We start from the raw sequence: 20,664 nt of genomic DNA on the forward strand, positions 1-20,664 counted from the left end.
ACAAACACTACACATACACAGAACATCACTAAAAGCTTCTCATGGCAATTTATTTTGATAAAACAGCAAAGAGGTGTGTGTGTGTGGGGGGGGGGGGGGGGGGGGGCACAACAAAAAACAAAGAAAAAAAAACTAACAAAAATACAGCATAATGTAATTTATGGTTTGGACAATACTGACACATGGAGTAAATCTAAAATACTTCATGTGAATGAATTGTGTCCCTCTGTCAGACAAGCCAGTAATAAACATCGGATTCTTAACAAACAAAAACAAATAAGGGCTAAATAACCAGACAAGATGGATTTCAAGACAGAAACGGGTCTCCAGCCTGTAAACACATAAATCCAAACTAATTTAATTATTTCTACTACATAAGCAATGCAAGATACAAAAGCGATGAGACAAAATAATAATGATTACATCTATTGGCAGAACACAACAAAATAGAAACACAGATAGTGAGATACAAAAAAGTGAACAACAAAATGAAAAGAATTAGCACAGCTAACTGCATTTTGCAGTTCCAAGCACCAAAAAACACTCAACTGACATTCGAACAGTAATAAATCTTATATATAACACAATATTATGTGATAAATACAACAAACAGAACACACATGGCAAGCTAACAGAGGAATTTAAAATACTCTTAAAAATCTGTTCTTCCACATCATATACTCACAATACAGTTTGAGAAACAAAAATGAAAACCATGCAATGACAAACTTATGCATTATGCCATTGTAATTTGTGAGCTATTCTTCCTTGGAGAGTGCAAAAGTGTTTGTAGAATTTAAGTAGCTGCATAGACAAAAACACTTAATAAATTAACAGCACTGTTGTGAACATGCATGAGTTATCTATTTTCAATTGATGATAAATGACACTGTGTTATGAACATGTAACCTAACTTTCTAATTTTGTTTGTGCTCAAATATAAACTTGCTTACTACCCGATCCCCTCTCATATAAAGTTAATAATTTAAAAAAAATAATCACTAAGATCAGAAGCTAACTAATAAACATTTCATTTCAAATGAAACGTGGCGACGCAGGCTGTCGCCCATCAATAAATCTAACCTAACGATTATTTTGCTCATAACTTTGATTTGCTCAAAAAGAAAAAGAATCTAAGAAACAAAGAGGTGTCGGTGCTCTAAATACACACAACAGCAAGTGAGTCATACGGAACCAATTAATCTCTAGGCAAGTAGGACAATAATTATGAAGCTTGAAATGAATAAATAACTTTCATTCTCAAAGTAACAGTCATAAAAACTCAGGCACACGCATCAAACCGCCATGTGACAAGAACATTTCACACCTAAAACGCACTTGAGATGAACTGGTCCCCAAAACAACACAAATCATCAGCAGCTTTCATTCTTCTTGTTCTTCTAGTTCTCTAACAGCTTTCATTAATTATGCTTTATTTGGTTTTCTTTGATTCTTCCTTCAGTTCCGGTTTTCCTTTCGCCTTTTCCTCCTCTTCAAAGGACATCCCAAACTCATTCACCCTCTTCTTGTCCACTGGGTATAACCTGGAAGAAAACAAAGAAAAACATTTCAATAAACTCACAGAACCGGATTCACGCTTACAACATCATACAATTTTTTTTATCATCAAATGTGTGTGCGTATGTGTATGTGGTTGGGTGTGTTGCCTATAACAAAACACAGCTAGTAACAATCTTAACACAGACAGTGAAAAACAGGTGCCTGTAAATCTTACCATCTCTGGTAGAGATACACTAGGAACACCACATCGTCACGGAAACAGGCAAGGCGGTGAGCAGTTGGCATGGAGATAATAAAGGCGAAGACATCGTCAATGAAAGTGTTGAACGCCTGCAACAAATTATTTCATCTGTTTAAGTTTCAGCCTGAGCATCACTGTTAAAATCAGCACAAAGAATGGAACATTCTGTAACAAAATTTGTTTCAACAAATGGAAAATTACAGGTTATAAGGTGAAAACAAGTTCTATACATTTTTAGCCATCATCTACAAAAAAGTCTTTGGTTTTCAACATACTCATTCAAGCCCCTGTGACCTGGAATAGATTACCTCTGCCTCTCAGACACACAGATTCTCTCACTACATTCAAGACAAATCTCAAAACACACCTCTTTCAGCGCAAGTGATTTTTTTTCCCTCCAGCATCTCCCCACCCACCCCATCCCGCCCCACCTCACCCCCTACCTAGTGCCTAAAATAACGTGTATATATATTTTCTGCGCTTTGTGTCAGCACTGTTTGTGTGTGTGTAAATAGTACTGTTGACACGTTTTTATATAGAAGCCTACTGTGGTTCTTGTGCTTAGGCTGTGTATTGGACTGTCACTGTATGCCTGCATTATTAGTTGTCAGTAATTATTACATGTGCTGATTGTTCTCTTTGCCTGCGCGCGTATAGTAGGTTGGTTATGTTTGGTCATAGTATGTTTGCTTATGTTTGGTCGTTATCTTTGCCTGTGCGTGTATTGTATGTTTGGTCGTTTTCTTTGCCTGTGCATGTATAGTTTGTTGGTTCTGTTTGGTCGGTTTCTTTGCCTGTGCGTGTATAGTATGCTTGGTCGATGTATGTATTGTAAAGCGCTAAGAGTAGAAATTTTTCTAGAATAGCGCTATAGAAGTTTGCATTATTATTATTATTATTATTTACTTTTTAATTTTAGCTGAAATCCTGTTAACTGTGGATTAACTACATAAAAGAAATTGAATGCGAACAGAATTTATTTCACAGCACTTTTCAATTACGCACTCACCTTGTACATAAACGCTCTCCAGGGCAAATGAGCAACAGATTTTAGCTGAAATGAGAAACACAACATTCCTGTAAATTTCATAGAAAGGAAAGAAATCAGTGCAGTTGCAAAACATTACCTCAATCTGTAAAACATGAAGCAACAATGTTAATCTCAGTGACACATCTGTATATATTTCTAGATGAGGTATTACAAGCATTTGTTTTGGTAGCAATTATTGAATTAATCAAAAGCTCAGTTAGTCGAAAAACCTTTTGCCTGACAGAACAATTCATGTAAGAAAACTAAAAAGACAAAAATATTTGCATGCAATATAACACCAAAGTATGAATAGGGAGAAACAAAGCTTACCTTGTAGTTCAAAAATAACTGAGGCAGCATGAATAAAAATCCAAAAGCATATACACCTGAAAAAAAAATCAAAGCAAAAAGTTACAATTATGTCCCGAAAAAACAACATATTATCCGATTTTTTATTTTAAAGTAGCAATATACATGACTAAACATATCCTAAACGATTTCACTTGGAAGCTTTCCATAAGAATGTGAAAAATCACAAAGTTCCGGGAATTGTGCATCCATAAAAAGAGTTGTGATCTCTACAAAAGATCAACATCTGCACAAGAAATTGAGTGTGGTGCCCTAGCTCCCCCATGTGCCCCTGTGGAGAGGCAGAACAAGATACAGCCCACATCCTACAGGATTGCAGGAGCCTCCAGCCCCTGAGGAGTGAGACTTGGCCCAGGCCAGTGATCATACAAGAGACGCTGTATGGACACGTGGAGGCTCTACAGAAGACAACCAGCTTCATCTCCGAAGTTGAAATCCAAGTGTAAAAGGAGATCGACAAGAAGAAGACTACAAAGGATAAACTTACCATTGACTAGGCTCTGTAGGCACCAAGAGTACCAACTGAAACACAAATGTACAAGAGGGTCAGTCACGGACACACAAAATACTTGTTGAGACAGGGGCTGTCACCCTATGATTAGTGCATTGCTTTAGTGTTGTTCCCACCTCAGAGGACAATAGGTCAGTTGGACCTGACCTGGATTGACACTCTATATAGGTACAAATGCACTGGCTTTGTCTATTTATTAGGAAGACTGATGGTAAGAAGACCTCCTCTATGTCAGTACCCCTTCAACCAAAGGCAGGAAAATGCTCAGCAAGTAGATTTCAAAGGTGCACTGGATCAAAAGTATTATTCATACTGAAACTTCTGTCTCACCTAAAAGTATACCAATGACACAAAACATAGACACTTGGGTTGGGTGACTGCATGAAGCTGAAACTGGATCATACCAAGCTTGAAATCAAGAGCAGATATGATTTCAATCATTCCGACCTTACAACTGGTTCCAGCCAAGTTGGATGTGATCCAGTTTCAGCTTCGTGCAAACCAGCCCAGGTTTCAACAATGCACCCAAGAATAAGCAAACAGGTTTAAAATGTAGGACTGACCTTTTGTGTGGTACATAAAGCAAAGAGTACACCGCTCCACCAGCCACCAGTGGATATAGCACATAGGACAGGTACTTCATTGCCTGCAACAACAAACATCCAGTATCTAGTCGCATGTACAGTGGCACATGTTATGAGAAGACGTTCTTGGGACCAACGAAAATGACCCTACCGTGCAGGTGTCCTCATGCAACAAGAAATATTCAGTGAAATTCAGAAGGACAATAGAGAATGTCTTGTATTCGGACGTGTACACTAATCAGAGGTACTTTATATTATAGGTACACCATACAGTACCTTCATTTGTTATCTTCTTTCTTCTAACTTCCTATATCAGCTGAGAGATAAATCTTAACCCCTAAAGTGCTTCAGCAAAAAGAACTCACCTGATTGTCAAATTCTTCTGTTTCCCTCTCCTTTGCTGTTGTCTCTCCAAACTAAATACAGCACAAACAATAGCATACACAATTAGAATTTCAAAAAAAGCAAGAACACAAACATATGTCTTGATAATATAAACTACATTAGTGTTGGTTTTGTATGTTTACTATTTTTCATATTGGACGAAGAGGTGAAGAAATGACGTAAATTACACACACGTCATGTTAACATCGACTGTCTTGTCCATCAATTCCAATCAAACAGAAAAAACATCATACAAACGGGTTCTCATATATACATGATCACTACCATAATATATAGCAACTATTTTCAACATATCTTGAAACTGAAGAAATGTGAATCAGAATAACATACCTCCCAAGTAAAACTTATAAATCCAGTACGCCTCACTTTCAGTTTGTAAACCTTTTTCACTTTCCACAGCTGCAACAAAGAAAAACATAATACAACAGTTAACAGGATTCCATATCCCGTGCTAACTTGCAGTACATTCAAAGTGGGGGTGGTAACTGCAGAAGAAAAAGTTTGCAATCAGAAAACCTGACAGACGGAACATGCATGGACAATTTGTTAAATCAACAGTGAAAACAGCGGAGGAGGGGGGATAAGAGAGGAGGGTGGTTAAGAGGGGTGGGGGAGGAGGGATGGAAAAGGCAGATCTACAGACAGAAAAACACACTGTGAATACTACAGTGGAACACCCTTTCAAGACCATTCTGACTAATTCTCTCGATAAGGACCTTGTTTTTTCCGATTTTCTGTTCATTACCTCTGTAAATTTACATCCATTTTAAGACTCCCTCCTTTTTAAGACCTGACTTTCTCAGTTTTAGGAGATCTAAACCAGTTCACTGCAAGGGAATATGTGTATGCAAAGCATTACCTGTGTTTAATTGAATTTTTAATTGAACTGACAACTTACAGTGTGCACTTGATGTATAAATGAACACACCCGACATATACACATTGTTTGTTTGTTGTTTTTCTCCTTCTTCTCTTGTTGTTTATTGAACAGTTTGTTATCCGTTAATGCAAATTACCAAGGATGTCCTACAGGCAGCAAAAGGGTTAAAGGGGGGAGAGTCTATTGTAGCTCTGACAAGAACCAGACACTGCAAACCACACACCTTTACACGCCGACAAGACAAACGGTTTACCAACAGACAAGTATTGAGACATGTCAACTGACCTCAATGACAGTACTGATGCCAGCAGGGATGGTGACCAGCAGACTGGTGTCTTCATCCAGCAGGTAGAAGAAGATGATAATGGTCTGAATGCAACGCCATTTCACTGGAACAGAAAGACGTTTCACAGCGTATCACCAATACGTGTCCCAGGATAAACTGGTCCTAAGAGGATGTTACATTTTAATTGCCAGTCACTCTCAGGGTGTGTGTGTGGGGGGCGGGGGGGAATAATAGACACGCACTGTACTTCATTAAGTCTCTAAACTCTATGTATGATAATCGATAGCATAGTTCATTTAAATGTATTAAAAAAAAATAATAATTTCAGGAAAAACTGAAAATCATAAAACAGACAGGTAGTGATGCTGAGGATTCACCTATTCACCATGCGCTTAGACACAAAGCCATGCATCAGCATGCAAAATGTTGCATTTATGTTCGGCAAGTACTATATTTGTCTAAAGCACTGAATTATTTTAGCCATAAATCAACTGTACTAAAAAATAAAACAAACTTTACCTCCTCTGGACGACAACCCAACCATGGTCTCCCTCTTTTTCCAGTACTGAATATCATTCTTGAAGGCAAGGAAATCAAACAGCAGCTGAAAACCACAAAAACAATTATATACCAAGCTATAATTTGACCACTGCTTTCTACTATGACTATACACTCATACTTCATACAAAATTACAAGTACACTCGGTTGCTCAACAATCAGCTAATCAATTCAAAAGGACACTAGAATCATAGTCACAAGGTACAAAAGACAATGTTATTCCTAACAAGCTCATATCCAGTTTTCTTAACTCCCAGCACAATTTCCTCTGGATAGGTATTTCAACTAGTCTAACGATATGACCATGACCTTTACATGACCATCTCTTAGTGTAACCTAGTACCCAAAGCACAAGAATCACCTTTGGAAGCAAAGCCAGTCAAACAGGATTGAGATTTTAGAGCTAATTAAGTTAATAGCCCTATAACAACTGCAAAGGTTCCCAAGAGCATACCAGGAGACGACAGCAGCAAGACCCCATCACAAACAGCTACTCCACAACTCACGGGTGTGCCGTCTACCGACGTACCAAAAACGTCTAGCTACTATAAATAGCTTGCGCTTTGGCAGGGAGACAACTCCGTCAAAGCAGAGCAGCAGCCTGTGACAAGGGGGGCTACTTTGTCAACCTGTCACATTAGTATGCCTTCATACACTTAAGAAAGAGTACACAGGAAACACAGACGAGCATCACTTCTAAGATGTGAAAGAAAAGTCAAGCAGCTCACATGAAAAGCAGCAACACCAAATGTCAGCAGCAAAAAGTAGAAGTTAGTGTCAGCAAATATTCCTTTGATTTCATCTGTGTCCTTCTCCGTGAAGCCTGAAAATCAGAAGAAAACTTTGGTCAAGGCTTCACTCAAACTCTGTGTTACTCAATGTCCATATGCCATGCATGCATCATTGCATGATACAGTTTAAATACTTTTCATCTGCTTGCTGCCTAAATACTTCTTCCCCTTTAAAATAAGGTCTTCTCTAAGATCTTCTCTTTATTAAAACACACACTTAACTCATTTTTTTTAAAGATTCTTTCTCTTTAAAATCCTGATTTTTTCCCCTCAGAATTCTGCAGTTCACAAAACAGAAGCACAACTGTATTGAATACATTTTTGTGCCTTTATGGTTAAGCTCTCACAAAGACAAGTTTTAAAATTATGACAAAGGATAATTAATGGCCAAACTCACCCAGTCCTTGAAGCATCTTGAAGGACTCCAGGAAGCTAGACCACATGCGCAGCTTGCCAACGGAGATAGGTGTGTAGGTGACAGTCAACGGCATGCTGGTACTGCTCTCATTGACCGGCTAAAAGCACAACCACACAGAAAAACTTCATTTTCTCTTAGTCTATCAACTATGCTTGAATAGTGTGGCATTGGCATACAAATCTCTTAGGCTGTGTTTCATTCAATGAGAGTGCCATAATACTCCCAGGATGCCTTGTGCTTAGAAACCTTTACTGAAACACAAACAAGCTAATAAACAAACAAAACAATTAAGTTACCAAGGAACCATCAACTGTAACCTGCTTTCTCTACAAACAACAATAAGTTTGTGTCTTACATGACCAGTGGCTGCAACGGAGCACAATAAGAAGAAAATGTTCCGTATCAAAGACAGTAAATCACCAGCTAGAACCAAAAACACGAAAGATGGACAGGCAGTCAAAAATACTGGAACCACAACCAGTGACAGGAATCAAATCGTACTGGAAAAATATATACTCACCAGTAGGTCCTTCAGTCTGAAACCCAGCTCATCCAAAAATAGGATTGGGTAGAAGTACTTTCCATCTGACGTGATTCTGTCATGGAAGAGTTAAGTCAATAGAAAAATTGTGCAGTCTGCAAAAAAGCATCTCTTTTTCTTTGATTCATTATTAAGCTTGGACAATTGGTTTGTGTTGAAATGACTAAACACACATGAACTCATGCATGCACTCACACACACACATGCATAACAATTACACAATTGCAAATTCCATTATCTTGACCAAACTGTCACAGTTATCAATGTAAACTACGAATCAAAAACACAACTCAAAACAAAAGTGTTGAATGTGGTGGTGGTGAGGGAGGGGGACCACACCACACCTGTACTTACTTGAGGTAGCGATAAATTTCCCCTGGGATAGCTCTGCGATCAAGGGTGATGTTGTCCGACATGACACTGATGGTCAGTCTTGAGCGCCAATGCGTATGTGGTTTGTTTTTTGCACCTGGCTTTTTAGTCTGTAACCAAAATACATGTATACAGCCTGCTGCTTAAAACTATGCCATGTCAAAGCTCTGAAATTATTCACAGCTGGATTGCATCCATCTGCCCTTCATTCTTGCATGTATTGTAACACTGCAGCTAAAACACACATTCTCTGTCTTAGTCTGATGACAATCTTTATTCATAATGCATACCTTGAATGTACAGTCTGAGACTTTAACTTCCTACCTGACTGAAATAACCTGACAGAAGTGCTCTTGCATGAGTATACCCCTTCCCAAACCCGTATGCAGTTAAGCATACGACTACATGATAATGACAGTATTCTCTTGTGAATTGTATCCTCTTATATCAAACCACTATCTGGTGGACAAATGTCAAGCTGAACGACTGAAACAACAGAGTGAAATAACAAGACAGAAGTATACCTTGTTACCACCGTCATCTCCAAGAAGGTTGATGAATTCGGCCCGAGGCAGGGCGTACGTTGTGATGAGAGTGGAGGTGCGGACCAGAGCTGAGCTGGCCGAGTGGCTCTTGCCTTGTGGATACAGAAAGGCGTGCACATAGAGTGAGCCGTTCTTACGGGTTGACGCTGGGATGGAAACACTCAGCTCTCTGAAAATGCCCAATGTTAGAAATGCTACTTATAGAGACACAGACAAAGACACTGATACTTGTATGCACATCCCCACACATACACAGAATAAAACCACTGCAACCTACTCAGCTTGATCTTTTCTTTCCTTTACTATTGTAGCCATGAAATCATTTTCAGAACCAATTTGCTGGACCAGCAACCACCAAAACATGACTCCTGTTGTTGTTTTTTTGTGTATGAATGATATTGTTGAACAGGAACTAAGTCAAACCTCATGGATCTTGTAAAAATTTTATGAGGCTATATATATTTTAAAGAAACAATCAATATTTTCAAACTCTTACTTCTCAACAGTGTCCATGAGTGAAAAATTATTGTAGTTCCAAACAGAGGTCATGTCTCCTGCAACTGCTGACATCTTTGTGGACACCATCAGTTCCAACTGTACAGGAAATAAAAAGAAAAAAAATGTCAAGGCCATCAAGCCAGCTCTGCAAGCAACCAAAGCTTGGAAATGTGACCAAACCATAAAAATGTATCTGACATTGACAAACAATAACAGGAATGACTTAAATTTCAGTACTTTACCAAGTCCCTTAGCAGACAGATATGTTAAATGTCAACATCAAGCATTTAATACAAAACCTATGACTATGTTACTTGTAGTTGTACAGACCCATACAAAGTAACACCAAAAGTTAATTGAGCATCATTTGCATGAGAGCCAGAGAGACTGTGTGCAATGAGAAATGCAGTCACGGACACACACACACTCGTGCGCACACAAACACATACCTATTTCCAGCTGCTTCTAGCCATACAGACACCCTTTACTGCTTGGTAAGTAGAACTTCATCGAAACAATTAGCAGCATAAGCAACACACACATTCACAGTCACACACACGTGCTACACTAGCACATTCCCCAAGCCCTTAATTACCTCCATCTTTGGGTTTTTGGTGAGGTAAGATTTGACGCAGGCAGCATTCGGTCCTGTGCACATGGGTGGGCTGAAGATGTTGTACATGATCCACATGGTGTAGCTCAGGTAGGCAGCAAAGGCCCCCACTATTAGCCATGTCCATGGTATCCCACCCATTGTTGCTGAAAACCATAACACAAAAAGAAACATGTTATTTTCAAATAGCATGCTGTCACTTCCATTATCAAAACTGCTTTGTCTGTTTCTGTCTTCCTACATATATATATTATACGTTAATTGGATCTGTGATCCAAACATGGCTTTTGGTCAATCGAGATGGAAGTTTATTCCACAAGCCCGTAGGGCGAGTGGAATAAACTGCCATCGAGATTGACCAAAAGGCATGTTTGGATCACAGATCCAATTTATATATCTCGACATTCACTGGTCTTAGGGTTTTTGTTTTCAAAGAAGAAAGAAACTTGCTTGAACACGGACCACTTCTCCGAGCAAAATCAACAAACCTAATCACTCGCATTCCACCTCAAGGTCTCGGCCAACCAAGACTATGGCATACTCGTAGCAAAGCCGCCGAATGGTACCGTAAACCAAGAAAAGTGACGTAAGAGAATAGAATGCCGTCTTTTGATTTGGAACGTGACGTGTTTCAGAACTTCTTCTGGACAACTCGGATGGTCTTCTGCGTAGTGGTTGGCACGAGATTCTTTTTCTTCTTCGACAGTTCATCCTCCGATACTGTAGCAAAACGTTTCATCTTTTTTTCACTTTCGAGTATGCGGACGACTGAACTTGACAGCTAAAAAGTAGTCCTTTCGGAATCATTACGCCAAGTCTGAACATGAGGTCTGAACAATGTTTTTAGGCAGGATCTAGGTGAAAGCGAGGCTGTTCTTATCTCTGTATACACTAATACAGTCGAGAGAGAGAGAGAAATACATGTCGAGAGATATCTGTTTGTCTGTGACATACACACATATTAACACAATCACACACACACAAAGTAATTTATTTGCATTGTGAAGTATATATACTAATTACTTGTTGAGATGTTAATTATATACACGTGTGTAGCTGTAAGGAAGTGAATGCATCCGGCAAAATGTTCTCTTTTAACTTCCTGTTGGGGCTCGAAGTCCAATATATCGATCTGCAGTTTCCATCCTGCAGGATAAAGTTCAATGCTCCCATGCCCATTCTCCGGTTACATGCATCATGAATGTATACATATATTAAATAAAGACTATGACAGATGTCCACATGTTCCATATTATACAACTTCTCTTGATACTGATAGTACAGACACTTTGTTTTGTGAAGACTTTTACTTTTAGCAGACTACTGACACTGGCACACAAGATGTTGCTGGTATTTAAAAAAGGAAAACGCGACAACATATCAGATTAGTTGTGTCATTCACTTTGAATTATCTGATGCAAATCAGAAAGTGGCAGCTTTCAAGCAATTAGCTCAATTAGCTTACATGATTGCCAAAGTAATCAACGTCTCCCTCCACTGGTTCCAGGACACGATAGCATCTTGCCGACACACCACGTGTACCTCTTGCAGAGAAGAGCTGAGTTTCAGCGTTGCGTCCCCTCTGCCAACATCGCGGAAAGTTTGGAACGAAGAGAGTTTGAAGGGCCAAGGCAGTGGCGAAACAATGTCGGCGAATTCCACGAGTTTCATCACAGCTGTATTGGTTCTTTCTGTCGGTGTAGTCATGGCTTCAGTTAATCTGGTATGGAACAAGAGCTGATCGTCATAATTCTGTTGACTCCGTTATTGGATGTCTTGATCAGTGACGCTCATCTTATCAAACCCGTATCGTCAAGCCAACCTCTCTCGCTCTCTCTCTCTCTCTCTCTCTCTCTCTCTCTCTCTCTCTCTCTCTCTCTCTCTCTCTCTCTCTCTCTCTTTTCTCTCTCTCTTTTCTCTCCCTCTCTCAGAGAAGATGCTTGTTTTGATGTAGAGAACTACACACACAAAAGCGCAGGTAGGATATTTGAGATGGGTTTCAATTTGCCCTCAGCAGCCCATAGTCAAGTCCAAACAGATGGCAGATCATCCCCCCCCCCCCCCCCAAGAATGCATGGTGGTGGGTGGACGTATGTCTGTGGAAGAAGGGGGAAGATTGTGAGGGACAGGACGGATGTATTGATAACTTTGACAAAAGCAACTTATCATGACTGAGTATATTATACTTTTATTTTGGTTCTTTTTATTTTTGCACTCAACGTAAAAAAACACATGTTTAAATAATGTTAATCTAACCATTATATTATGCTTTTTATTTGGTAAAACTGACATTAGCCGTAAATGTAAAATTAACTTTGATTTAACGTTATAACTTATATTATGGTTGTGTTTTAATTAACATTAAATTAACGTAAAAAGTTAACATTAATTTAACGTTAATCTGATGAGCAAACTTGGAATCCGATATCGGACCGATATCGGATATCTTGGTCCGAGATATCCGGTCAAATCCGATATCGGACCGATATCGGACCGATATTGTGTGCTGACTGGGTATGTGGGTCTTGACTTGACATTGGTGGTCACTGCAGTGGTGGTGGTGTACAAACGTATGATTCATTCTGTTGCCGCAAGACCACTTGCTTGTGTCAAAGTTGATGGATGATACGAATATATGTTAATTCAAGTGCTTGACTCTACGAATGTTGAATAGGACAGAGTAAGACGATCCTTGTTGGAAAAAAACACACACCGAATCTGTTCAAATTCAAGTGTTATTTAAAAAACATTTTCTGAAATTTGCTCAATTTATAATTATATACATATGTTAACAAGTATATATATACTTATGCACTATGGAGCAACCTGTGGGAATATCAGACATACCCTCTAGTACACAGAGACAGACACACACACAAAAACTGAGACAAACAGACAGGCGCATCACTCTCTCGAACACACAAATGCACATACACACACCACAGCATACACTAGCTTGCACAACGTACGTGACACGCACACACAAACATTATATTTTGTTTAAATCCATCATGTTGCAAGCCTGTTAGTAGTTTACAAAATTTTCAGTCAAGCTTCAGTGTTGAACTGCAAGTTTATGAAGTGGCCTGTCTGCTTTTATCAGTTCCCTTAGCTAAGCCTTCAGCCAAATCGGGTTAGAGCTGATAACGCTCCCAGGCCAAACCTTCTGCAAATGGCTGGCTACCTTGTCCATATGAGACATGCCACTGTTGCTATGGTCTTTATCTGCACTTGTGTACATACTCCCAATCTTATTTCTTTGTCTTTTGAGATAAATAAACCACTATTTTAACATAATTTTCAATTTGCAACTCAAAGTATCCTTTGTTTTTGATATTTACACAGAATTTTAAAGTTTTGATTAAAATTGTTGTAGTTTTTGAATCATTATCTTGAAGTGATTAATCAGCCTCTGTTTGATTTTGCTGTCAGAGTGCGCCATTGGCTTTACCGGAAGTCTTCTCACAAATTTTGACCAGCACCAGTGTTTGGATTGAATTTTATGGTGTTTTCAGGTGTTTTAGTCAGATTCTTTGCACTTGGGATTTTAACATCAGGTATATATAGTATTAGAACTTTAAATGTGTATGAAGATGTGAAAGAGTATTTCAGCTCAGGTAGAAGAAGCAACATCGGCTTTACTTTTGATTGAAACTGTACTTCTGAATTTGTCACCATTTCCTGGTTTCCGTCCCATTATTATTAAGTAAGAATGTATGTGTGCTAATTACCATTTTTATTGGCACCTGGTTAAACTTGAATTTCAGCTTCTCTTTTTTTTCTGAGCGTTAGTGTCACAGACATAATAAATTGCAGATGTTTGATTGAATTTTGTTTTTGTGATATGGCTGATTAAAAATGGTGACTGAGCTAATGAAAACAGCAGACCTCATTGTTTTTTGGGACTGCAGATGGATTTGCTTTTATTTTTTTTAGTTATTATAGTCCGTGAGTTCAAATTGTATCAATGAATGTTTTTGGAGCTGAATTTTATCAATTCAAAGTGCTATCACCTTTATTAAAGGAAAAGCATTGCTGTTTGTTGATTTATTCCTTGGTAACTTATTCCATTTCTTTTTCTTTATTTCTGTTGCTAATTTAGACCAGGGTTCATTTTAAAGTACAGAAATAATTAGCTATTTTGTCAGAATCCACGAACAGAATCAGAGAAGCGGGTATTTTTTTTCTCTTAATATTTCTAAATATATTTTGGATTTGTTTATTTATCTCTGTATCCATTGTATTTATATTCTTTATGCAGGACGATGTGGGTGCTAAGCACCGTGCAGTTGGCGTGTCTGCTGTGCGTGGTCAGCATGATCAGCATGACAAGGGGTCAGAGTTTTGAAGATCAGACCTGTCTGCTGGACAATGCAGGAAAGGCCTGTTCTCTTGGGAGACCTCCGTAAGTATACAAATGTGAAAGTATTTTATGACTGGACCACAATTATGGGTATTGAGCTTTGATCATATATTTTACTGCAATCTTATACTTTACTGTTTGTCTTTTTTTCTCTCTCTTTTTTATTTTTATTTTAAAAATCTTAATTATCCCCTGAGCAGACCACTATAAGTGTTCTGAACTGTTTTGGGGGGAGTTTTGTGATAAAATGATGGACAATGTTGCTTGCTTGCATGTTTGGTTTTTGCTCTTCTTAAAAGATTTCTGCATTAATACCTGAACAAAAACATGAAAAAGGGAGAGGAGTGAAGTTCTCTATTGTATTTAGTGTTTTTGAATGTAGAATTTGCATTTCATAACTTAAAATTATTCACTTTAAGTTAAACTGACTTTGAGGCTTGATTCATTTTGGATGATCTAAGCTTGAGTAGGGTTACTCTTCTTGACAATCAATGAATCATGTGTATGAGTTATCATTATTATGTACTATTATTTTCAATTCATCAATTGCATGTTTACATATTATTTTACAGCATTTACATGGTACTGGCTCCACGCAGAGTGCGCGCAGGGCAGGTGGTTCAAGTGTTCGCCACCATCCTGCGTATGGAGTTTGGTCGCTACGCAGACATCAATGTCAGAGTCTCAATCACACAGGGCTTCAAGGAACTGGCCTTCTCCGAGGTTCTCTTTGAACGTCCTTCAAGCAGGATGATGCAACTTCTGGTAAAGCCTGTCATTAATTGGGCTAAGTTGACTACGCGAAGTATGCTTCGCGAAGCTGGCCGCACGGAGCTTTAGCACTGAGTTTTCTGTAAAAAAGACTTTGCGAAGTCGACTTCGTGCTCCATTTAGGACCTCCTTTAGTGCTGAGGGCAGGGTCGTGTAGATTTGACAGTAAAGTGCTGTTCACATGGCACACTGGTAACCAGCTTTTCCCCAACTTTAGTCGTTTGAAAATCTTTTTCGAGTCGTCGAGACCAAGTCGGCGAAAAGTCTGCCATGTGAACAGCCCCAGCGATTTAGGTACGATTTAGGCCAGATTCAGCAGCGACTCCAAAACTCAGTTGAACACTGCTCGACTTTGCCGTGACTTGTCAAAGAGTTTGCGCAGACTTTTCTTATCGCGCTTACTGATTGGTTAGCTCTAGCCAACCCACGCTAATGCAGTTAGTTTCCTTCTCCGGAAAATAATGAAGACGACCGGACAATCCCGAATGGTACAGTCTGGCGAGAATCGCCGCTTAAAAGCGTTTGTGCTGTTCACATGGGCAGCGATTTTGATTTGACTTGCAACGGACTAAAATCGCTTGAAAGTTAGGGCAAAGTTGGTTGCAAGTCTGCCATGTGAACAGCACTTAAGAGGGAGGATCTTGGAGGAAACCGAAATTGCACAAGCTGACAAAACTAATGTTTTCTTTGACAAAGAAAAAACAAAACCGTTTTAAAATTAATTTACTTTTGAGCTGACTTTGAGGGCTTGCAAGCTCTTTCTGGAGGTAAACAACTATAAGTCTATAGTCAGTGTTAATTTTATTTAAAGTTTTTATTAGCTGCATTTTTGGTGGAATTGTCCTGTTGTTCCATTTTGTAGGGTTAGAAGATATAACGGTGTCAGTTTTTGTGGGTTTTTTTTTAATGATGTAACCGAGTGCCGTAACACTACGATCACCTCGGGAGGCGAAGTGCAATCAAACAGGATTGAAAATGTTAGGGCTAATTTCTTAGCCCTATTAAAACTGTTATGCAAACCCGAAGGTTTCCATGGACATACAGACAATCGGAAACCACCAGACCCCATCACAAACAGAATTCCACAATCCACCGGTGTTGACTTAAAGGCCAACAACTCGGGTGCAGAGTCTGCTGTGAAAGGAGCGGTAGCCTCCCCTGTCACAATACAACAAATGAAGGTTGAAGAAATTTGGTTGGAATGCAGATAGGTCAGTTGTTAAGGTAAGGGGGAGGTAATAAAAGGAATGATCGGTGTATATGTAGTAGGAAGAAAGTCAAAGGGGGTTTGGGCAGAAGGAAGAGCTCAAATCAAAACAAGCTGTTTTTGCTCAGTTTGCCACCTGAATATTTCAGCTTTCAGAGAGTGTTGAGGCTGCACAAAAAATGAATTAAGTGAGAGTGTTGTGCTGTTGAGAAGTTTGCTAGTTAGAGTGTGTTTCACTATCATTTGACTCCATACAGTACATTAGAATGTAACCGAAGAAAATAGAGTGAAGAAGCACTGGTCGGATCAAACTCTTTTTATTTTGCAGGTTCCGGAGAACACACCCGATGGAAACTATCGCCTGCGTTTGGAAGGTACTCTGCGTAGCAGCACCTTTGGTAACATCTTCCAGAATGAGACAGACATTGAGTTTACCACCAAGCAGGCGTCCCTCTTCATCCAGATGAGCAAGCCTCTCTACCGGCAAGGGGACAAAGGTAGGGTCAATAGACGATTTCCAGAAATAACTCTGTCGGGTTTGTATGGGTTGTGAAAGAGTGAGTACCCTTGCTTTAATCGGACAAACATCACATGGTTTCTGTACACGTGTTTGAGACACACCCTCTCACTAGTGACTGGCCTGTAATGTCACATAAGAAAGTTTCACAAATGGGAAGAAACTGACATTACGTTCATGCGCAGGTTATCGACTCTCAGAATCGCACTTTCCCCAAGAGCAACGAATAATGTTTGGACATATTTCTCTCCTCTCTCCTTGTTTGTTTACTTTGAGCACATGTTGGGCGGAAGCGGAAGTCGAAATATTTGTCAGAGCTTCAAGCAGCATAACGCTGCCGAACGCTCATGTAGCAGTGACAGAGTTATTTCCAAAAATAGTCTATTGATTGATTTTTTTGAATAGTTTGTAAGCAAATGAGCAAGTTGACGGGCAAGGAAAGGAATGGGCGACTGAATGAGAGGGAATGCTTGAGTGAGTGAGTGAGGTATGTGTATCTTTTTACTAATAGCATGCTGAAGAGGTACCTGATCTCTTTGGTGCTGTACATTTTCACGGACTGTGTTTGTTTGTTGTTGTTTTCTTTGTTTGAATTTTAAATTTGTGTTGTTGTTTTTTCAGTTCAACTCCGAGTGGTGCCCATTTTACCGGACCTGATGCAAAAGCATGGATCCATGACTGTCTACATTGAGGTTAATATCAAACAAATGAATACAGTGAACAATTCAGAGAGAGGACAGATCTACGCAAGTAGTCTCTGGTTCTGAGATAGTCAGATCTTAAAAAGGATATATTTTAAAATTAAGGTAAATTTACAGAAGTTCCAAACAGAAACTCTAAAAAAGCAAGCCCTTTAGAGGGGGGAAGTCTTTAGTTCGAAGATATTAACAGGCAGCTCCACTGTATTTGTTTTTATAGTTGTGGGATGGCTTGTAGTTTATTATTGATTTTATGACCTTGATCTTCACAGTCTTGACAATATTGGAAAGCGAGTTAGAAAGCTGTAGCTACATGTATTTGTCTTACACATGATTATATTTCCCTTCATCACAGGATCCTAATGGTGTCACTTTGAGACGCTGGATTATGGTGCAAACAAATGCTGGAGGTTTGTAGATTTTGTCCTTTCTGTATTTTTTTAATTTTGTTATTGTTTGTTGTTTTATTCTTCTTCTTCTTCTTCTTCGTTCATGGGCTTAGACTCCCACGTTCACTCATGTTTTTAGCACGAATGGAATTTTACGTGTATGACCCCGCCATTCAGGCAGCCATACGCCGATTTCGGGGGAGTTGTTTTATTTAAGCTAGTTGGTTTATGCTGGAAGATGAGCTGGGAAAATAGAAATATTTTGAAATAAATCTGTAGTGTGAGTGGGTTTTTTTCTTTTCGGGTGTGTGTGTCTGTGCTGTGGAAGACTTGTAGCCTGGAAGTGAGGCACGGTGTAAACACGCCAATAGTGTATCAATGAACAATGAACCCTGATGCGCATGTCTTTACAAGAAAAAATCATCATATCAAGCGGACACTGCATCTTTTACGGTACATTGAACCCGTGACAGAAGTTATTTGCAGCTTTATGGACTTTTAATAATAATAATAATAATACGAGAATTTATAACGCGCACATATCTCACCACAAGGCGACTCAAGGCGCACTCATACACATTCTTTCGCAGTAACAACTCATGCACACTCATATACACTTACGCATGAATTACATGAAGATGACAAGGCAACAACACAAACAGAGACACGGCAGTTTTGTTGTTGATGTGCTCTTTCTGTTGATCGAGTCTTCTGTCAACATCTCTTTTTCATGTTTTCTTTTTTAGGCTTGGTGGCACGAGAGTTTCAACTGTCAGATCAACCAACTTATGGCACCTGGAAAGTAAAACTGGATGCGTTTGTGAGTTGTTACTTTCTTAGTTATATTCACAGAGTGGGGGGGTGGGGGGGGTTGGAGAAAAAGAACATCAAGTGATCCAGAACAGTTCCAAATCAATTAGATCCTCACAATAATGGACCATAAAATTTAACTAATCCTATCCTCTTTTTGTCTTCAACAGCAGGTAGGGTCAATGCATTTTTCCAAAAAAATGAAGTTACCGTATTTGACGGACTACAAGCCGCGACTTTTTTTCAAAAAAAATCGCATTGCGGCTTATAAAAAGATGCGGCTAAAACGTTACCTAAACTTGAATAGCATTCACCTAATGGAAGTCGCCGCGGATTTTCATTTCGCTCGATTAGCGATTACCGGTACTTTATTAGCTCTCCACTCAAGACTCGGCGCTTTTCTCTTTCTTTCGCGAATCTTCGTTTGTCAACAAGTCGTCGTGACAAGATAGCGTACAGAGAAACACCGGATGTATCAGGATCTCGCGCGCGCGAGATTTCGGTTTTTTGTGTCTCGCGATAGTTGGAGGAGCGAGAGCCGCCATGTTGTGTTTTCGTCTGCTCGAAATGTGCGCAAAAGTCGTAAATCATCCCAAAAAAGCTTATTCCGGGCGGGACTACATGTGTGTGTTGGTTACAAATTGTGTGTGTGATATTTTTCTTCAAACTTTTTCACTTTTCTTCTTTGTTTCACTTGTTTATTCTCGGAGCCGATTTCGCCAAATATCGTACTTTCGTTTGCCTGGTTGTTTTGATTGATTGACACGATCTGATTATATTTTTTTCAACGGCGGCTAATATAGTGACGCGGCCTATACGTGGCTCGTCCCAATTTTTTTTTAAAAGTCGGGGGTGCGGCTTATAAAACGGTGCGTCTTGTAATCCGTCAAATACGGTACATTGAATTTACATCCACACATATTAGACAGGGATGGAGAAAAAGAGAGAATTATTTATTACTCACATTTTATGGTCCATTATTGTGAGGATCTAATTGATTTGGAACTGTTCTGAATCACTTGATATACTTTTCAATTTGTTCAGATTCATCGTGCAACAGAAAGCACACTTCTTTGCTGCTTGTGTTACATATTTACCGGTGTTCCTTTTTAAAATATTACCGGTTGAAATGAAAACAAAAAATGTTTAAAAAGGAAAACCCCTATTACAAATAACATAGTCTGTATTCAGTCTTGCAGTGTGTGTGTGTGTGTGTGTGATACTTTATTATCATGAAATGTACTTTTTAATTAATATGTATGAATTCCCTAAAAACAATGTTATGCTTTAATGTGTATGTGTTTTTTCCAAATTGATTGTAAAGCGCTCTGAGCAGGGATTAACCCTGGATACATGCGCTCTCAAAAGAATGTGCATTATTATTATTATTAGATAAATAATCACACGTTGATATGTGTACTTTGTTTTTAATTTTATCCAGGGCCATAAGTACCAGCGAGAGTTTCAAGTGGAAGAGTTTTGTAAGTTTATGGTTTTTGTACATTGAAGGTTGGGTGTGTTGGTATCATTCAGTGTATGCATTTGTAGCAATATTTGTAGATTTGGAAAAGAAGGAGTAGCATATGGAGATTGATTTTGTGTTTGAGAGCTGTGTGACAGAGTAAGAGGGGCTCATGAATGGACACTAAGGGAGGAAATTCAACATCTCCAGAGTTTTGTCCTATTTACTATCATGTAAATGCAGCTTTGCCTTTGTGTAATGTTGTTATTGTTGTTTTTGTTGG

The 20,664-nt window shown here is 39.0% G+C and overlaps 2 protein-coding genes across 3 annotated transcripts in view; one reads left to right on the forward strand and one right to left on the reverse strand.

The window, feature by feature from the left end:
• Nucleotides 1-41: 41 nt before the first annotated feature.
• Nucleotides 42-11,744, reverse strand: LOC138965715 (lipid scramblase CLPTM1L-like). The gene is made up of 18 exons (XM_070337895.1): nucleotides 11,630-11,744; nucleotides 10,147-10,310; nucleotides 9,550-9,647; nucleotides 9,033-9,222; nucleotides 8,491-8,618; nucleotides 8,116-8,191; nucleotides 7,575-7,692; nucleotides 7,115-7,209; nucleotides 6,347-6,431; nucleotides 5,827-5,930; nucleotides 4,992-5,060; nucleotides 4,622-4,672; nucleotides 4,236-4,318; nucleotides 3,649-3,683; nucleotides 3,123-3,178; nucleotides 2,772-2,816; nucleotides 1,736-1,851; nucleotides 42-1,544 (listed from the first exon to the last, which is right to left on the reverse strand). The coding sequence occupies exons 2-18, from the start codon at nucleotides 10,303-10,305 to the stop codon at nucleotides 1,433-1,435; spliced, it is 1,620 nt and encodes a 539-aa protein (XP_070193996.1). The 5' UTR covers nucleotides 10,306-10,310; nucleotides 11,630-11,744; the 3' UTR covers nucleotides 42-1,432.
• A 22-nt stretch (nucleotides 11,745-11,766) lies between these two features.
• Nucleotides 11,767-20,664, forward strand: part of LOC138965688 (CD109 antigen-like) — a 45,784-nt gene continuing 36,886 nt past the window's right edge. The window contains exons 1-8 of one of the 2 annotated variants that reach the window (XM_070337871.1): nucleotides 11,767-11,887; nucleotides 14,426-14,569; nucleotides 15,100-15,292; nucleotides 16,834-17,002; nucleotides 17,644-17,714; nucleotides 18,076-18,130; nucleotides 18,856-18,929; nucleotides 20,361-20,400. In XM_070337871.1, coding sequence (XP_070193972.1) covers nucleotides 14,430-14,569; nucleotides 15,100-15,292; nucleotides 16,834-17,002; nucleotides 17,644-17,714; nucleotides 18,076-18,130; nucleotides 18,856-18,929; nucleotides 20,361-20,400 — 742 coding nt within the window. In that variant the 5' untranslated portion in view covers nucleotides 11,767-11,887; nucleotides 14,426-14,429. Of the gene's footprint in view, nucleotides 11,888-13,603; nucleotides 13,722-14,425; nucleotides 14,570-15,099; nucleotides 15,293-16,833; nucleotides 17,003-17,643; nucleotides 17,715-18,075; nucleotides 18,131-18,855; nucleotides 18,930-20,360; nucleotides 20,401-20,664 lie in introns of those variants that run through there. The other variant, XM_070337865.1, reaches the window with a different exon arrangement.

This window comes from Littorina saxatilis, linkage group LG1, assembly GCF_037325665.1.
Source record: "Littorina saxatilis isolate snail1 linkage group LG1, US_GU_Lsax_2.0, whole genome shotgun sequence".
NCBI classification, from domain to species: Eukaryota; Metazoa; Mollusca; class Gastropoda; order Littorinimorpha; family Littorinidae; genus Littorina; species Littorina saxatilis.